This window comes from Peromyscus leucopus, chromosome 3 (assembly GCF_004664715.2).
Source record: "Peromyscus leucopus breed LL Stock chromosome 3, UCI_PerLeu_2.1, whole genome shotgun sequence".
Classification (NCBI taxonomy): domain Eukaryota; kingdom Metazoa; phylum Chordata; class Mammalia; order Rodentia; family Cricetidae; genus Peromyscus; species Peromyscus leucopus.
The window spans coordinates 52455576-52473804 of NC_051065.1; the positions used below are offsets into that span (position 1 = coordinate 52455576).

The 18229-nt window shown below is 39.9% G+C and overlaps 1 protein-coding gene across 1 annotated transcript in view; it reads left to right on the forward strand.

Moving 5' to 3' along the window:
- The first annotated feature begins 8955 nt into the window (after positions 1 to 8955).
- Positions 8956 to 18229, forward strand: part of Mtpn (myotrophin) — a 31228-nt gene continuing 21954 nt past the window's right edge. Inside the window, exon 1 of the mRNA XM_028866098.2 lies at positions 8956 to 9304. Coding sequence (XP_028721931.1) covers positions 9233 to 9304 — 72 coding nt within the window. The 5' untranslated portion in view covers positions 8956 to 9232. The remainder of the gene's footprint in view (positions 9305 to 18229) is intronic.

Here is an 18229-nt window from a genome sequence, read left to right on the forward strand (position 1 = left end):
TATACTGTCATATTGTCTGCAAATAGGGAAAGTTTGACTTCTTCCTTTCTAATTTCTATCCCCTCGATCTCCTTTTGTTGTCTTATTGCTCTAGCTAGAACTTCAAATACTATATTGAATAAATATGGGGAGGGTGTACAGCCTTGTCTTGTTCCTGATTTTAGTGGAATCACTTTGAGTTTCTTTCCATTTAATTTGATGTTGTCTGTCAGCTTGCTGTAAATTACCCTTATTATGTTTAGGTATGTTCCTTGTATTCCTGATCTCTCTAGGACCTTTGTCATGAAGGGATGTTGGATTTTGTCAAAGGTTTTTTCAGCATCTAAGGAGATGACCATGTGGTTTCTTTTCTTTCAGTTTATTTACACGGTGTATTACATTGACAGATTTTTGTATGTTGAACCATCCTTGCATCTCTGGGATAAAGCCTACTTGATCATGGTGGATAATTTTTTTGATGTATTCTTAGATTTGGTTTGCCGGTATTTTATTCAGTATTTTTGCATCAATGTTCATGAGGGAGATTGGTCTGCAATTCTCTTTCTTTGTTGCATCTTTGTGTGGTTTGGATATCAGGGTAACTGTAGCCTCATAAAAAGAGTTTGGTAATATTCTTTGTTTCTATTGTATGAAACAATTTGAAGAGTATTGGTATTAGCTCTTTGAAATTCTGGTAGAATTTTGTGCTGAAAACATCTGATCTGGGACTTTTCTTTGGCTGGGAGACTTTTAATGTCTGTTTCTATTTCCTGAGGGGTTATTGGCCTATTTAAATAATTTATCTGGTCTTGATTTAACTTTGGTATGTGGTACCTATCCAGAAAATTGTCTATTTCTTTCAGATTTTCCAATTTTGTGGAGTACAGGTTTTTGAAGTATGACCTGATGGTTCTCTGGATTTCCTCATTGTCTATTGTTATATATCCCTTTTCATTTCTGATTTTGTTAATTTGGATATTCTCCCTGCATTTTGGTTAGTTTCAGTAAGGGCTTGTCTATCTTGTTGATTTTCTCAAAGAACCAACTCTTTGTTTCATTGATTCTTTGTATTGTTCTCTTTGTTTCTATTTTATTGATTGCAGCTCTCAGTTTGATTATTTCCTGGCATCTATTCATCCTGGGTGACTTTGCTTCATTTTGTTCTAGAGCTTTCAGGTATGCTGTTAAGTCACTAGTGTGAGATTTCTCCATCTTCTTTATGTGGGCATTTAGTGCTATGAATTTTCCTCTTAGCACCACTTTCATTGTGTTCCATAAGTTTGGGTATGTTGTATATTCGTTTTCATTGTATTCTAGGAAATCTTTAATTTCTTTCTTTATCTCTTCCTTGATCCATTGGTGATTCAGTTGAGCATTATTCAGTTTCCATGAGTTTATAGGCTTTCTGTAATTTGTGTTGTTGAAATATAACTTTAAGCCATGGTGGTCCAATAAAATACAGGAGGTTATTTCAATTTTTTTTTGTATCTGTTGAGATTTGCTTTGTGAATGAGCATGTGTTGATTTTAGAGAAGTTCCATGAGGTGCTGAGAAGAAAGCATATCCTTTTGTGTTAGGGTGAAATGTTCTGTAGATATCTATTAAGTTCAGTTGAGTCATAATGTCTGTTAGTTCCCTTATTTCTCTGTTAAGTTTCTGTCTGGCAGACCTGTCCATTGTTGAGAGTGGGGTATTGAAATATCCCACTACTAGTGTGTGGGGTTTGATGTGCGATTTAAACTTTAGTAATGTTTCTTTTACAAATGTGGGTGCCCTTGTATTTGGAACATAAATGTTCAGAATTGAGACTTCATCTTAGTGAATTTTCCCTGTGATAAATATGTAATGTCCTTCCTGATCTCTTTTGATTGACTTTAGTTTGAAGTCTATTTTATTAGATATTAGGATAGCTACACCAGCTTGCTTCTCAAGTCCATTTGATTGGAAAGTCTTTTCCTAGCCTTTTATTCTGAGGTTGTGTCTGTCTTTGAAGTTGAAGTGTGTTTCTTGTATGCAGCTGAAGGATGGATCCTGTTTTCATATCCATTCTGTCAGCCTATGTCTTTTTTTTTTTTTTTTTTTTTTTTTTTTGGTTTTTTGAGACAAGGTTTCTCTGTGTAGCTTTTGCGCCTTTCCTGGAACTCACTTGGTAGCCCAGGCTGGCCTTGAACTCACAGAGATCCGCCTGGCTCTGCCTCCCGAGTGCTGGGATTAAAGGCGTGCACCACCACCGCCCGGCCAGCCTATGTCTTTTTATAGGTGAATTGAGACCATGGATATTAATGACCAGTGATTGTTAATTCCTGTTATTTTTTTGTTGGTAGTGTTGTGTGTTTCCCTTCTTTGGTATTTTTGGTGTGGGATTATCTATTGCCTGTGTTTTCATGGGTGTATCTAACTTACTTAGGTTGGATTTTTCCTTCTAGTGCTTTCTGAAGGGCTGGATTTATGGCTAGGTATTGTTTAAATCTGATTTTATCATGGAATATTTTGTTTACTCTGTCTATGGTGATTGAGAGTTTTGCTGGGTAGAATAGTCTGAGTTGGCATCCATGGTTTCTTAGAGTCTGCATAACGTCTGTCTAGGACCTTCTGGCTTTCAGAGTCTCCACTGAGAAGTCAGGTGTTATTCTGATGAGTCTGCCTTTATATGTTACTTGGCCCTTTTCCTTTGCAGCTCTTACTGTTTTTTCTTTATTCTGTAAATCTAGTGGTTTGATTATTATGTGGGAAGGGGACTTTTTTTTTGGATCCAGTCTATTTGGTATTCTGTAAGCTTCTTGTTTCTTCATAGGCATTTCCTTCTTTGGGTTGGGAAAGTTTTCTTCTATGATTTTGTTGAATATATATTCTGTGCCTTTGAGTTGGTATTCTTCTCCTTTTTCTATCCCTATTATTCTTATGTTTGGCCTTGTCATGGTATCCCAAATTTCCTGGATGTTTTGTGTTATGACTTTGTTGGCTTTAGTGTTTTCTTTTACTGACAAATCTATTTCCTCTATCATATCTTCAACTTACATCTCTTGCATTCTGTTGGTTGTGCTTGCATTTGTAGTTCCTGTTCATTTACTCAGATTCTCCATTTCCAGCATTCCCTCAGTTTCTATCTTCTTTATTATCTATATTTCATTTTTCAAATCTTGAACTATTTCCTTCACCTGTTTAGTTGCTTTTTCTTGATTTTCTTTAAGGGATTTGTTGATTTCTTCCAATTTTTTGTTTGTCTTTTCTTCGATTTCTTTAAAGGAAATTTTTATTTCCTCTTTAAAGGCCTCTATCATCGTTTTTACAGTCGTTTGAAGGTCAATTTCTTTTGCTTCTTCTGCTTTGGAATGTTCAGGTCTTGCTGATGTAGAACTACTAGGTTCTGATGGTGCCATATTGGTCTTTATGTTGTTGGCTGTATTTTTGCACTGACGTCTACCCATCTCTGCCTCCACTTGGTGCAAGCAGTGTCTGTGTCTGAGGGAGCCTTTCTTGGTCCAATCGATACTCTTGGTCCAATGGGAAGCTCTTGGTCTAATCAGAGATCTTGGTCCAATCGGTGCTGATGGATTCTGTGTCTCAGGGAACAGCTCTTAGTCCAATCAGCACTGGTGGGCTCTGTCTCAGGGAGCAACTGTAGTCTCAGAGGGTAGGTGGGTTGGGAGGGGTGGGGCTTGTAGGTTACAGGGTCTGGTGGGGGATGGTGGTAGTCTGACCTGCCTGAAGGATATCTGCCTGCTGGCCTGAAACTGGGACTGCAATGGGTGGTGGTGTGGGGGCACAGGGTTGTGCCCTTGGGCCCAAACCCTAGAGGCTGTGGTGTCGAACAACATCTATTCTGTAGTATATTATGACATCTTTCACTGTAATGCAAGAGATAGTAAGTAGTAGTTTTATTATTCAAGATGAACTGTGTTATTTCACTGTGGCATACAATGCCTGAAATTTTAGTGGCATTCAATACAAAACATTCCTCAATGATATTACATGTCTATTATGGGTAACGGAATCTTCTTGACATGGTTACTCCAAAACCTGGTTTGAGGGTTGCCACTGTGTTTGGAAAAGAGTGCTACAAAAACGCACAATGCCTATCAAATGCTTGGGTGTTTTCTTAAATGTTAAATGTTCACATCTCACTTGCAAGAACTACTCACAAGTGCCCACTTAAGCCTTAGGGACCAAAAAGTGACCTCCCCAAAGGAGGAAGCAAGATCAAAAACTATTGATAATCAGTTTGCCTTTCTGGTCCTTAGATATTGGGGTTATGATTTTTCCCACATGCAAAATAAATGTATAATGTCTTTTGAGGAAAATAACCCAAAAATTTTTATGCTATTAGAGCATCAAGCTTGCTGGGTAACATAACTCAGTGGTAGAGTGCTTTGCCAGCATGTGAAAAGACCCTGAATTCAAATCTTCAGAACTACAAAAACACACAGGACAATAGAGTTATCAAGCTCAACGTTCAGGGTCTCACAGTAGGGTTTGTATGCCTTTTGTTGATCGGGAGACATATGAACTGAGTAACAAAGTATCATTCCCCTGTACCTAGTATGCAGACAAATGTGGGAGCATGATAACCACAATAACCACTCCCATTCAGAAAGAGGAAGAGTGAGTGGGGGCACAGACACCAATCATAGTCTGTGGCTATTTTGCAACCTTGCACAGGCATTGCAAGGAGCCCCTTGGGGGAGGGGATGGTCTTTGATTAAGTCCCAGTTCGAATCTAAAACACCTTCCTCCTGCAGGTCATGGCTTTGGGCTGTTCTTAGCTATCCCCTTCTGAAGGGCTCTTTTCCCTGATCTCACTTGTTATCTTGAGTAAGTTTCAGAGAATATGTGCTTCTTAGAGTTCAAGCAACTTTCTCAAGCTTCCTATACACAGAGGAAGAGGTCCCGAGTCATTTCAAGACTATCCACAGTTTCTTATAAATATGACGACAGGTGTTCAGGCCTCACTCTCAGAACTTCAGTCAGCTACTTCTACAGTTGATCCAAGTAAGCTCTATGTGTACTAATCCCAGCCATTGTCATTCCTTGCTTATTTCTTTCTTGTCTTTCAGCCTGTTGGGCTAGCAATACATGTGCTATTTTGTACTACTGAGAGGTTTCACTTAAATACTACTTTAATCTAGAATGTGTTCTGTCCTCAAGTTTATATGCTAATCAGCCTTTGTTACCCTCTCTCCCCCCATCTCCTCTCTTTTTTGCTTATTTTTAATAATTAAACGTAAAAATCACTTTTTTCTTCTAGTTGTTCATATTTCCATATTTTTGGACTCCCTATAATCGACTTCATTTTTTAAATATTTTATTTTTAACTATATGTATATGTCTGTATCTGTGTGTAGGAATGTACACATGAGTGACAGTGACAGTGAAGGACGAAAGAAGACACTGGATTACTGGAGCTGGAGTTACAGGCAGTTAGTTACAAGCTGCCCAAACTGGATGTTGGGACCTGAACTCCTTGCTCCAAGGGCAGTACACACCCTTAACTGCTGAGGCATCCCTTAGGCGTACTTGCATTTTTATTTGCAAACTGGACAGTTATTTTCTAAGCTGAACTTTCCCTGCACTGTTTTATGTAATCACTATTTACCAACACGGAGAACTGTGCTCCCAGTGCCAGCTTCCTCCACTACAGTTCCAAGCCTATGGATTACATCATCTGCCTCCAGACTGCACCGTTCTCATGATAGTGCTTCCCAATCTTTTGCTCCTGTGAATGTGAATCCCCATCCTCATGACTTCTATCACTTCCTTTTCTGTGTACTCCCTGGTCCTTAAGTCAGAGTAATCCATTCACTGCTTTTGTTCCAGCCACTTCTTCAAACTGGAAATTAGTTCTGTACTAATCAAGATTGGCTCAGTGCTGCTCCAGGGAAGAATCCAAGTCTCGGTGGTTTAAAGCAACGAATTATTTCGTTCATACTACACGTTCAGCATAGGATGGGGCGAGCTCTGTGCATATGCTCCTTCAGGACCCCCATTTACCTTGTAGTCACTGAAGTGTTGTTCATTGCTACAGCAGAAGGGAAAACTGGGTTCTGAAGAGTCTTGAACCAGCCAGCCTAGAAGTGACTCGTATTACTTGTACTCATAGTAATAGTCCAAAATTAGTTCCATGACCTTGCTCAGCTACAAAGAATCCAGGAAGAGCAATTCTCTCTTGTACCCAGAATGGTATTGACAGATAAAAGGAAACATTTATTGAATGCTGTAAAGATCTTCCAAAATAGGTAAGTAAAAAGTAATGAAAATCTCTGGGTAAATACTGTGACTTGGCAAAAAGTGAGGGGTTGGGGGGAGCTATATGACTGAAGTGAGTAGTTTTAGAAGGCTTGCTTCAAGGTAACATCTGCAAGCGAATTCCAAGCCAGCAAGAATTAGAATCCTAGACAGGAAATAACACACATGAAGGCCATAGGCTGGAGTGTGCAGGGCTTTTCCTGAAAAAGACAAAAGGTGAGATTAAAACCTCAAGAAGCAGTGGTGGGAGGGGTGTCATGGGATCAGGCTTTCCAGGGAAGATCACAGGGGCCCTGATCTGATGGATGTACTCTCGGAAGCGGCTCGACACTTAAAACAAGGAGTGAATGCTGTTTGAGCTTTAAAACAGCAACGCTCTGTGTGGGGAAAAAAAAGTTACCTGGGACAGGATGAAATCAAAACTGAGATCTGCTAGACCTACCTCTGTAGCAGACAGAGATGGCAGCTTGAGTGAACGTGTGGGTCAGTGCTGAAATCTACAAGTCAACCAATTCCGAAGTATTTTGAGGGACTTCAAAGGCTGGGTTAGGAGAAAGCTGGGAATAGCTGGAGGTGTTGTGACTTTCATGTTTCTGGTTTGGGTGACTGGGTGGTCATTTAGGCCATTTATAGAACCAGGAAGAATAGAAAGTTATTGAAGTTTAGAATCTATGAGACAAGATTCCGTTTTAAACATACTAAGCTTGAGACAATCTCATGAAATGCTGGATGTAAAAGTAGATCACATAGAAGTCTTGGTTAGTGATGAACCAAGAGCTGCCATGTCCTGTAACTCAGAGATCACTTGGGAAAGTTTGTGAGGAATCAAATTTTGCCTCACATTGTTTTTACTGAAGTTTCCTTCCAGAGAAGTGTCACTGATGGACATGTGGTTTTGTACTCTCAACCATCAGAGCCAAAATGAAAAGTATAACAACATAAGCAGTTGTCAGTTATTCAGAGGTTTTCTTTGTGGTGGGAAGTCTTTATCGGTTGTTACTAAATGATAGCAAATGCACACATACTCACCAAACAGCCTTGTTCTGCTGCAAAATTTGAGGCAAAAGGGGTTAAATAACTTGGAGATGACACAAAATCAGTCAGAGTGCAACTTATATTTAAAAACCTATGCATTTCACTCCACTCTGTGCTTTCAACCTCTGTACTGTGCAGAACAGAAGTAAACTAGTTTGGTTTAATTATTTACTGAATGATAATATTATCCAATATGCATGAGAGTTCCAGTAAGATTTTTTTCTCAATGCTCCTTGGTATATACTTATGTTTGAGTCATTAAGATTATAAGATAGTATCCACCAATTAAAAAGTGAATGCTTTTTAAACCACACAAATTTTAATGCAAATTACACTAAACATGTTAGGTATCATTTGCTGGACAGGAAAATGAGTTAGCTTTCCATCCCCATCACACAGTTTCCACCACGGGACGTAATGCATAGTACTAATGTACTAAAGTCACATGGGTGAGTTGGCAAGATGGTGCAAACAGTAAAGACTCGTGCAGCAAAGTCTGATGATGACCTAAGTTCAATCCCCAGGACCCATGTAGTAGAAGCAACAAACTCTTCCTGCAAGTCGACCTCTGACTTCTACATGGATGCTGTAGCACAATCATTCCCATGTCTGTAGATCTGCATATGCAACGAGGTAAACAATTGAAAACATAAACATAATGATATTGTTGTCTTCTTAACTGTGTGTTGAAGATTTCCTTCTGAGCAAAAACCGCTTTATTCTTTCCTTTTTATTTCCTTCTGGTGGATAGCAGGGTCTTGAGTCCCAAACAATACTGCATAGTTGAGGAAAGGAAGGAGAAAAGGCAGGATGGTAATGGGGAGGGAGAAGAGAAAGGATAGAGCCCGACCCAGCCAAAGATGTCTAAGAACAGGAATTCAGTTTGAGGCCTCAAGGCTAAACAAAGCAGGTCCTGCATGCATGCATGCACACACAGGAAGCACAAAGTGGACCCAGTGGTCTGAGAGGAGAGAGAGAGAGAGAGAGAGAGAGAGAGAGAGAGAGAGAGAGAGAGAGAGAGAGAGGTGATGGAGAGATGGTTAAGAACATTTGCTCCTCTTGCAGAGGACCCAGGTTTGGTTTCCAGCATGGTCCATATGGAGGCTCAAAACAGTCTGTAACTTCAGCTCCCTGAGATCTGAAGCCTCTCCTTGCCTCCTTGGGCAGCAGCACACATGTGATACACATAAATACAAACATCCAGGAAAAATACAATATATAAATAAAAATGAGTTTTTTTAAAGAGAGTTGGCATATAATTGGGAAGGAAAAGTAGTGGTGGAATGAGCAGAGAAAGGGAGTGGATTTTATCAAGATACTTTATATGTATAGATGAAATTCTCATTTTTTTTAGAGTGGGTTGTTTCGTTTCTCTTTTTGTTAATGATTTAAAGTGGTAAAAAGAGACGGAGACGATCTAAAGTAAACACTTCTTGGCATTATTAGAAAGTGAGCCCTCGAATACTAACATTTTCCCTTCTGTAGTGGAGTAGAAATGTCCTAATCTCACCTAGAACATTGTAACCTTCCCAGGTTTACCCCCTGACGTTCGAGACCTCCGGGATCTCTGTCACTCAGCCTCCCGGCCCCGCCCACTGGACCACGCCCCTCCTCTTCTCTGCGCCCGCAAGGCAGGACACTGAGTCTGCGCACAATTGACCCTCCCCGAGGTAAGCCGCCGGGGCGGGGTCCAGAGCCGGGCGTGCCGTGGAGAGGAAGAGGAAGAGGAAGTCGCAGGCGGGTCCTAGCGGGGCGTGAACCGGAAGTGCAAACGTCCTGCTTCTCCCCCCCCCCCAGCCAGGCGGAACCTGTTCGGCTGGGCCCAGCGGCTGCAAAAGAACTTTCTCCCGCCCCAACGGTCGTTGCGGCCCGCAGCCTCGCCCTCGCGGCGGCCTGAGGCGCGTCGGTTCCTCGTGTCCCCTCGTCGGGCGTACCCGCCACTTCGGCCCGGCCTGCCGGCCCACCCGCTGCAGTGATGTGCGACAAGGAGTTCATGTGGGCCCTGAAAAACGGAGACTTGGACGAGGTGAAGGACTATGTGGCCAAGGTGAGCCGGGGATGCGCCGGGGTGGCGTGGCCGCGAAGCCCACGGGGCGCCGGGAGCCAGGCGGGCCGGGGAGACTCCTGGAGGCCGAAGGGCCTGGAACTCTGCGGCCGATCGGTGCCAGGTAACCGCTGTGCCGCTACGGCGGCTGTGGCCTTCCTGACCGCCCCCCGTCCTCCTCGGGTAACCGGCGCCCTGGTAGTCTCTGTTCAAGAGACCAGGTACTGGAGTCTGTCTTTGAATGAGACGGTTCTCCATCTTGGGCTTGCGGGTTACTGAGAAGTAACCTAAGCAGTTAGAATCCGGAACGATTTCTTTCTTGAACTTGGGGGCCTGGTGGGAATGGAAAGAATCCAGAGACGTTCGTTAACCGTGAAAGTTAGCGAGTGCGCCCCCCCCCCCCAAAGTAGTTCAATTCCTGAAACTTGGTGTCACTTCACTGTGAAGTCTTAACTTTGGGTGTGGCCTTTTCCCTCTCCTCCAACACACAGTATATATATATATATGTGTGTGTGTGTATGTGTTTAGGACTCGCTTCGGGTGATAAGGTTGTCATTTGGCATCTGTAGTGGTTAGGTAGTCGGAGGAGTTTTTCAAAAGCATTTTATTTGGGTACTCCATTGATTTCATCTGGAGTCTGTATGTGTGTAGTAAATAGTACTTCAGTCTACTCATGCTGTATTTGAGGGTAAAAAAAAAATAGGATTAAGAAAGCCAAATTCCAGTCGAAACCCAAATTAATAGAAATAAATTCACTTTGTGAGGGACTTGAAAAGTTCTAAGCTAACCTGCCCTTGGACTTTAAAACTACCTTTTTAATTATAAAAAGAACTTAATATTGTTTAAAATTATTTTCTGAAAGTATAATTTTATGACAACTGTGAGCATCTTGGTCCTCTTCCAAAAGTGTGAGCCTGTGGTCGAGATTTCAATTCTTAAAAGGTGTGAGCAGTGGTATCCTGCTTCATAGGCCTGTGTTAGGAGGCAAGCAGAAGCAGTTTTGGGGATTTTGATTGTTTTAAAACAACCACATCATTATACAAGGCTGATAGTCTTTTCTCCATTTAATGGCATCACAATTTAGACTTTTCACATGTATTTGATCTGCTTAGTTGTGGATGTTCACATGTATGTGAACTGCCGTAGCTAGTAGCAGACCGAAACCTGAATCACAACCTCTTTCAATGGTTGGTAAAAGAATAATACATCAACCAGTAGTGGAACGCCACACTGCTCTCTCAAAATGAGTTGTATTTGTTTTTCCTGTCCTGCTCAGACCTAAGTGATTGGAATACAAAACATTGGTAAGACTAACTGAATGTAGTTACGATATAGCATTCTTGAAATTGTCTCTATTGTCTCCCGTTAACTTCATAACCGAACCATTCATCCCAACTGGAAACTGGGGGATTTCCCTCCATATCTGGGGGTTGTCAAGACTACCTGGCTTCACTCTCCAGTCTTAGCACCACTTCAAGTCAGCCCACACTCTGTTTTCTTGCTTTGCCCAGTCCCCATCCTGCTCATCTTAGTTAACTGAAGGGATCAGGATTTATTTAAGCATGTTCTTTTTCTCAGTGAACTTCCTTCTCTAACTTGATGGTAGAGTCTACGTCTTGTGACTCTGTGTCACTTCTTCCAGCTCCTCTTTCTTTTGGTCTACTGAGCCATTGTGATGTGTTCAGGGATTGTTTTTCTCACCTGTCTGGAAGCTCTCTTCCAGACCCTGACTTGTATTTCTTGCAGTAGTCCATGTGCACTTAAGCCCTGTTTGGCCAAGTCAGCTTCACAAGTTAGTCTCCAAGCTGGTGAATTCATGTTTGTCCTCTTAGCCTAACTATCACCTCTTCCAGGAAACGTTCAACTTGAAAGGGAACTCAGTTTCTTAATGCTGCTTCATTTGTCAGGTCGCTGTGATTTTGCTGTGTGTTTATCCTTCGTTAGCCCCTGAGCCTCTGGGTATTAGATGCTATGTTCTTTTCATCTTCACAGCTCCAGAATAACCCAAAGGAGTTTCACACATTAAAGTCTATGTTCCTAGTAAGAAATTCTTCCCCTTAGCCATGATTTTAATAAACCTCACTAGTTATGTAATAGTAATTACCAGTCACTGGTTAGTTTGTATGTTACACAGTAGTAGAAAGCACTCTGAGATTTTTTTTTTTAACTCATTTTCAAATGTGTTTTTGTTTTTTTTGTTTTTTTTTTTTTTTTTACCATCCTGTTTCTATATCCTCATTTAAGAATGAGGAAATTAAGATTTGGAGGAGTTAATTCAACAAGGTTGCAGACTACTAGCCCAACTTGGGTTTAAATCAAAGGCTGTCTGAATCTAAAGCATACACATTTTTTTAAAAGCTGTATCAGTCTGCTTTGAAGTAGTTGTGTTTTTTCCATTTTCTTAGCTCACTAAGGCTTAGAGTCAGCCCATTAAGAAAATACGAGGCTTGCTAGAAGAACTTAGTCCTGACAATGAATGTAGACAGAGAGGACTTTTTATTTACTTGCAACAGTTTAGAAATAATTAGGATAACGGCAAGTATGTGGTAAACTTAAATTCTCACCAAACTGTCTTGTACAGTATGTGTAAGATGATTATTTGGTAACTTGTGGAAAATTTTTGTATAATCATAAGCTTGTTATTTATGTTTATAGTTGTGATCCTGAACAACAGTCCAGAAAAAGGTAATATTGTGTGTTAACCTAGGAAGAAATGGATAACTGAATTACTGAGATTCCTATTCATAATTGCTTAACACTTTAAAACAGTATGTTCTTAACATTTTATATATTTGACTATTGTGATGTAATATACAGATATTATTAACACATCAACCCATGAGTATAATTTTAGACATTTTAGAGGTAAGATAAGTAATTTGCCCAAGATCGTGAAGCTCTCGAGTGGGTGGTAGGACTGAGATCTGAACTCACTTTCACAGGCTATTAAGGGCTTTCAAAATTCCATGATAGTAACCTCTTCACATGCTCTTGGCCTTCACTTCTAAACAATCTCAGATAGCTAGGGGGATATGTTGCTACTGTGTCGATAAAAATTAAAAAGAGTAGGGCAGGATGGTAATGGTCCCTTGAGGCTATTTAGAGATATACTCTACCATAGCCTGTGAGGATCCACGGTTCCTTGGGGGAGTGCTTGTGAGTTGTGCTGGTGAGTAGCCCGTAGACGTCAGCAGCTCTACCAGCTCTAATACATGTCCTCTCTTGTTTACGTGTACTTCTGTTTCACCGACTGTGAAACACTATACACTAGGTCTCTAACTTCCCTTTCTCTGTGGTTTCTCTCCAGCCCCATTCTAATTACATCAGCCTTTGACACTAATAGGCTTGGGAAGCAACAGTTGTGCACCATGTAAAAGATTGGATCCATTGAATCCAAGAAATGTAGCCAATGTAATCTAGATCTTTTTTCACTTTTCTAAAAAAAAAAAAAAAAAAAAAGAGTGGGGGGGAGTAGGCAGTTTTAAAGTGGTCCAGATGTAGTCATCTTACATTTGTTGTTTTATGTCATTTTGTTTACTTTTTTTAATGTTTTTAAATTAGCAGAGTGCTTTTCTTCCAATAGCTTGGATGGTGAGCCTGTAAGAAAGCTTATTCAGCTCTTCGGAAATATAAATGCTATCAGTAAAAACAGAAAATTTAGTACAATATAAATATTTATCTTTCTATTATGCTTTATCTTTTTTCTCAGATGAAATAATAGCAAAGGATCTTTCAACAAAAATATACAAAAGACAAAAATTAGTTCATAATCCTACTATCCTAATAATCTTAAGAAGTAAAATGAGGGGCTTAGGGAGATGGTCCAGGATAAGTACTTCTTGTCCAAGCCTGAGGACTAGCCAGGCCTCTGAACAAAGTTAGCCATCTAAAGCGGTTTGTGTAGTTCATATCAGAAAACTTTGGAAATTCATTTACTTATCCATTTCCCCCCATTTAAAAGTTTTTTAAACACTCTCTACTTGCTCTCCTTAATTCCTTAATTTATCTTAAAGATGCTATATATTGAAATTAATTAATTACTCTGAAATGGTACATGATATTTTATTGTATGGGTATGTTATAAATATCTATGATAAGCTTTTTATTTCCAGTTTTTGCACTAAACAATATTATAGTGATCATGTTTGTATTTTAACAACTTTTGAGAAGAGATCCATATTTTTGTTGTTGTTGTTGTTGGTTTTTCGAGACAGGGTTTCTCTGTGTAGCTTTGCACCTTTCCTGGAACTCACTTGGTAGCCCAGGCTGTCCTCGAACTCACAGAGATCCGCCTGGCTCTGCCTCCCGAGTGCTGGGATTAAAGGCGTGCACCACCACCGCCCGGCGAGATCCATATTTTGAGTCTAAAACGTTTCATGGATTTAGGTGCACATGGACAATGCGCTATGAACAGTCCTGAGTATCACTAAACTTTTTGGTTTTACCATTGGATAGATTAAAAAAAAAAAAAAAGGTATGTTGCTTTAATTTATATTTCATTAAAAATTGAACATTTTAGAACATTGTTAACCATTTGTATTCTTTCCCTGCTTGTTTTTCTTTTTCTTTCCTGTCCTATGCTCTCCCCTTCTTTGGTTTTGGGTCTTGTTTTTTTAGTCCATTCTGTCCTGGAACTTGCTCTGTAGTCTAAGCTGGCCTTGAACTTAGGTTCCTCCTGCCTTACTCTTTCTGATCCTACAGTTAAGGTGTGCCCACAACATTTCTTACTGGATTCTCATTTCTTATTTGTACCTGTTGTTCATTTTTTAAAATTAGCTAGTTGGCCTATTTACAGATTGTGTGAGTCCAGTAAATTAAGGAATTTTTTGTCATGTAAATATTGTTCCCAGTGTATCTTGATTTTTAGCTATTTGATCTACAAACATCTTGTGACTTGGCTGTTAGTCCCTTTCTGTTATTTATTTGGACTAGTAAAATAGGAGTGCAGTTTATTGAATTATATAATATTGTGACTGTCATGGTGTCTTAGTTAAGGTTATTATTACTGTGTTGAAACACCATGACCAAAGGCAACTTGAGGAGGAAGAGATTTGGCTTACATATCCCAAGTTACAGTCCATTGACGGAAACCAGTAGCAGGAATCTTAAAGGGTCTTATTAATAAAATCAAATCTGAGGCCAGTTATTGGGGTGAATGCTGGAAGATCAGAGAGACAGAACAAGCCACAGCCACCTCACCTTGCCAATTCCTCAGCTGATCCTGTTTCCTCAGACTGGAAGCCTCTCGGTCCTCATCCAGAATGAATCTCAGCTGAGCTGTTGCTCAGAAGCCTAAAAGCTTAACCAGCTCTAGTTCCTTGTCCTCACACCTAAATACCTTTCTGCTTTCTGCCATCACTTCCCAGGATTAAAGGTGTGAGTCACCATGCCTGGCTGTTTCCAGTGTGGCTTTAAACTCACAGAGATCCAGGCGGATCTCTGCCTCCCAAGTGATAGGATTAAAGGCATGTGTGCCACCATTTTCTGGCCTCTGTATCTAGTGGCTGTTCTGTTCTCTGACCCCAGACAATTTTATTAGGGTGCACAATATTTTGGGGAACACAATATCACCACATGTGCATGCTTAGAGTAGAATTTATACAGTCATAAAGAAAAGTTCAATTATAACATTTTCGGAGAAGTGAGTGGAACTGTAAATCATTATGTTAAGTAAGCAAATCTTAGAAAGACGAGTACTATTTTTCTCTCACATGTAAAACATTTAAAATTGTGTGTAGGCCGTGGAACCAGAAGGGAGATCTTGAGAAGAAAGGAAGAAATTAGAAGGGGATGGGGGCAAAGATAGGGTAATAGGAGCCATAGGACATGAATGCAAAGGGAGGACATTGGAGAAAGGAGAGGAACCAGTGGGGTGCAATGGAAAAAGGACCAATTAGAACAAAGTTTATTGATAGATATGTGTGAAATTTCATGATAAAGTTCATTACTATGTATGCTGAATTTTGACATTGTTAGTATCATCTAGTCCAACTCTTACATAAGGAAAACTTGGATGTTAAAAGCCTTAACTAGGACCTTGCTACTAGAATTGGGACTTCAATTCAGTTTTATCTGAAATGAATGAATTTTTTCAAAACCGACTATTGTGTTTTCTAATGGAGTACTTTATCCTAGCTACTCCTTCTATGGGAATGTTGAGGGTTTGTCCTACTCTATCGGCTTGGTAAATTTCTGCTTTTGTCAATCAGCTTTTTAACATGCTAGAATGAAATACCTAAAGCATCTAACTTAGTATTAAAAGTAGAGGCTCACGGTTCTGAAGGTTCAGGGGCATGGAGCCGACTCTGGCTCAGTTCTAGTGAGGTCCCTATTGGCTATGTCACATCATAGTGCATGGCAAGATTAAGAGTTGGGGAGGCGTGGAGAACCAGCCACATAACAGTTAAGCTAGGTTAGAGAACTGATAGAGGCCAGGCTCAGGCTTTGATAGTTGTCCTCTCCAAGAACTACCTAAATCCCTTCCCAGGGGCAGCACCTAGCCTTGTATAATATAGTAGAAACCACACATCCAAAATTCCGTCAGCTTTCACACCACCGTACTGAGAACCAAGCTTTTAGCACATGAACCCTTAGGGAACAAACGACTTCCAGATCCTATCACTGTTTATATTCAAGTTTTCGTTCATGTGTTTTGTTAAACAAAGCTCCTGACTTGTGCAGTTATAACGGTGTTACATCTCAGCATACAGAGCTTTCTTGCTGAGTTTGTGCTGTGGAGTTTCTTGAACTTTTGGGAGCCAGAGTTAACTGACACAGTGTAACTTTGCAGAATAAATCCTAGTAGACAATAGCCAGGGAAAGGAGAAGGGAGTAGGAGAGCAAAGGAGATTTCAAGTGCTGCTTTGATGGCTGCTTTAAAAAAAGAAAGAGACCCAAGAGGTGCCTTTATAGGTGTTGAGTAGTTAGCACTATGTATATGTTTTAGTATATGGCATATGGTTAGTATACTTATATATTTAGATAGTGCTCCTGAGAACTAGGCTGCTTTCCTTCCCCCAGAAGGCTTCAGCTAATCTTCTGAGATACCATGTCCAGTGGAGCATTTGTCTTGTGAGAGGAGCCTCGTAAACAATTGAAGCCCCTTTCTGACCTGGTGGATTCCCTGCTGTACAATATGAATCGTGATGAAATGTGAAGCCTGGCCCACACCACAACAAAATCCAAGAAATAACTTGCTTTCTCCTGCCCACACAGGAAATGGGTGCAAAACCCAAATATGACTAATGGGATGCTTCTGACTAGAGCTGATTATAGAAGCTTAAGCACAGTGAAGGGCAGTAAAGGATGCAGTGGCCACAAGAAAACACTCGGTTTAGAAAAACCACAGCAGTGGCATCTCTTCTTTTGTCCAGGTTGTTCTTATGGTGGATTTTCATTTTTTATTTCTTGACTGTAAGCCTTATTCTTCTGCATGTCATGGACCTGCTCAGCAGTTCTGTCAGTGTTACACTTCTTAGTCAGTCTGAATGGGCTTTTATTGCTCATTTTTAGTTGCCAACTCTTCTGGGTTTTTGTTTTTTGTTTTTACTTTTTTAAAGATAGAGATTATCTTTTTTTAAAAAAGGAATTATCATTGTGTTCCCAGTCATTGTCAAATTCCTCTTATCTAGCATACAGGTCAGCTAAATTTGGTTTGATTGGATTGCTATTTGGAGAAGCTGGCCCTTCCTTTCTTTTTTTCAAGTGGGTTTACCATATATACCTCTAATTGGTATAATGATATTCTTTCTTTCCTTAGAAATAGCCTGTAGTGTTCAAAATCGTGGTTGTTTTGGTGAACTTTATGCAGTTCTCATGATTTTAGTGACAGTAGTTGTCTGCTATCTTGTTAGTTTTGACTTTGTCTTGTGACCATCATTTTGGAATTTTAGTCAAATGTTTCCAAAATCACCCATCATACTTGAAAGTAAAGTTTTGCACTTGATGCTTTATGAAAATTAAGAATCATTATTCTTTTTTTTCCCTAATAGTAACATAAAAGCACCTGTTGAAGCCTCAGCATTCTCATCTGAGACAGGATCATGATGTTGCCAACTCATATTTTATGCAATTTTTAAAGAGACAGTAAACATGTCTAAAAAGAGCAACATCTTCACTACATGTTGCAGCTGTGCAGTAATGTTTGCTATTTATGTTGCCTGCAGATTATTTACTAAGTGAAGGCTTAGAAGTAAGGCAAGAGGCTGGCAAACTTGGCTTTGTTTTCATAAATGACCAGTTAGTACTTATTTCAGGACTTGTCACCATATGGTCTCTATCTCTGGTGTTGTGCAGAAGCAGGAATAGATAGTATGTAAACAACTGAATAGTTGAATGTGCTATTTGTGTTCCAATAAAACTTTATTTACCAAAAATAGACACTAGGCTTGATTTGACCCATTAGCCATAGATTACTCATCTTTACATAAGACTGAAGTTAAAAAAAAAAGTGAATTCATCCAGTAGACTAAAATTCTTCTTTATCATCAAGATTTTGACATCTAAAATAAGTAGGATACATGATAAAATAGAAGTTTTATTTTGAGGATGTTTCCAAAAATCCATTTCAGAAATCCTTACGGTTGAAAGATGTTGAACTGTAATGAAAACCAAAGCATAGAAAACCATGTGTGGATAGATGGAAGAGATGTTAAACTAAAATTCTCTAAACGAAAAAGCATAGTCTCTAGTGAATTTGAACCTTAGGCAAGAGATGTGGAATTAGTCTATAAATTGAGCACTAGAAATCTTTATTCACAAATGTGCAAACAAATTAACCTACATTCTTAAACTGAAAGGAATTTCTAGAGAATCTTTTCAGCTGTCAAAATGTTCAGCAAAATATTCTAGAATTCTCTCCCCAGCTCTGGTGCCAGTCCCATGACCTGGTTTGATTTCTAACTCCAGCAGTGAAAGAGAAGGCTAGTT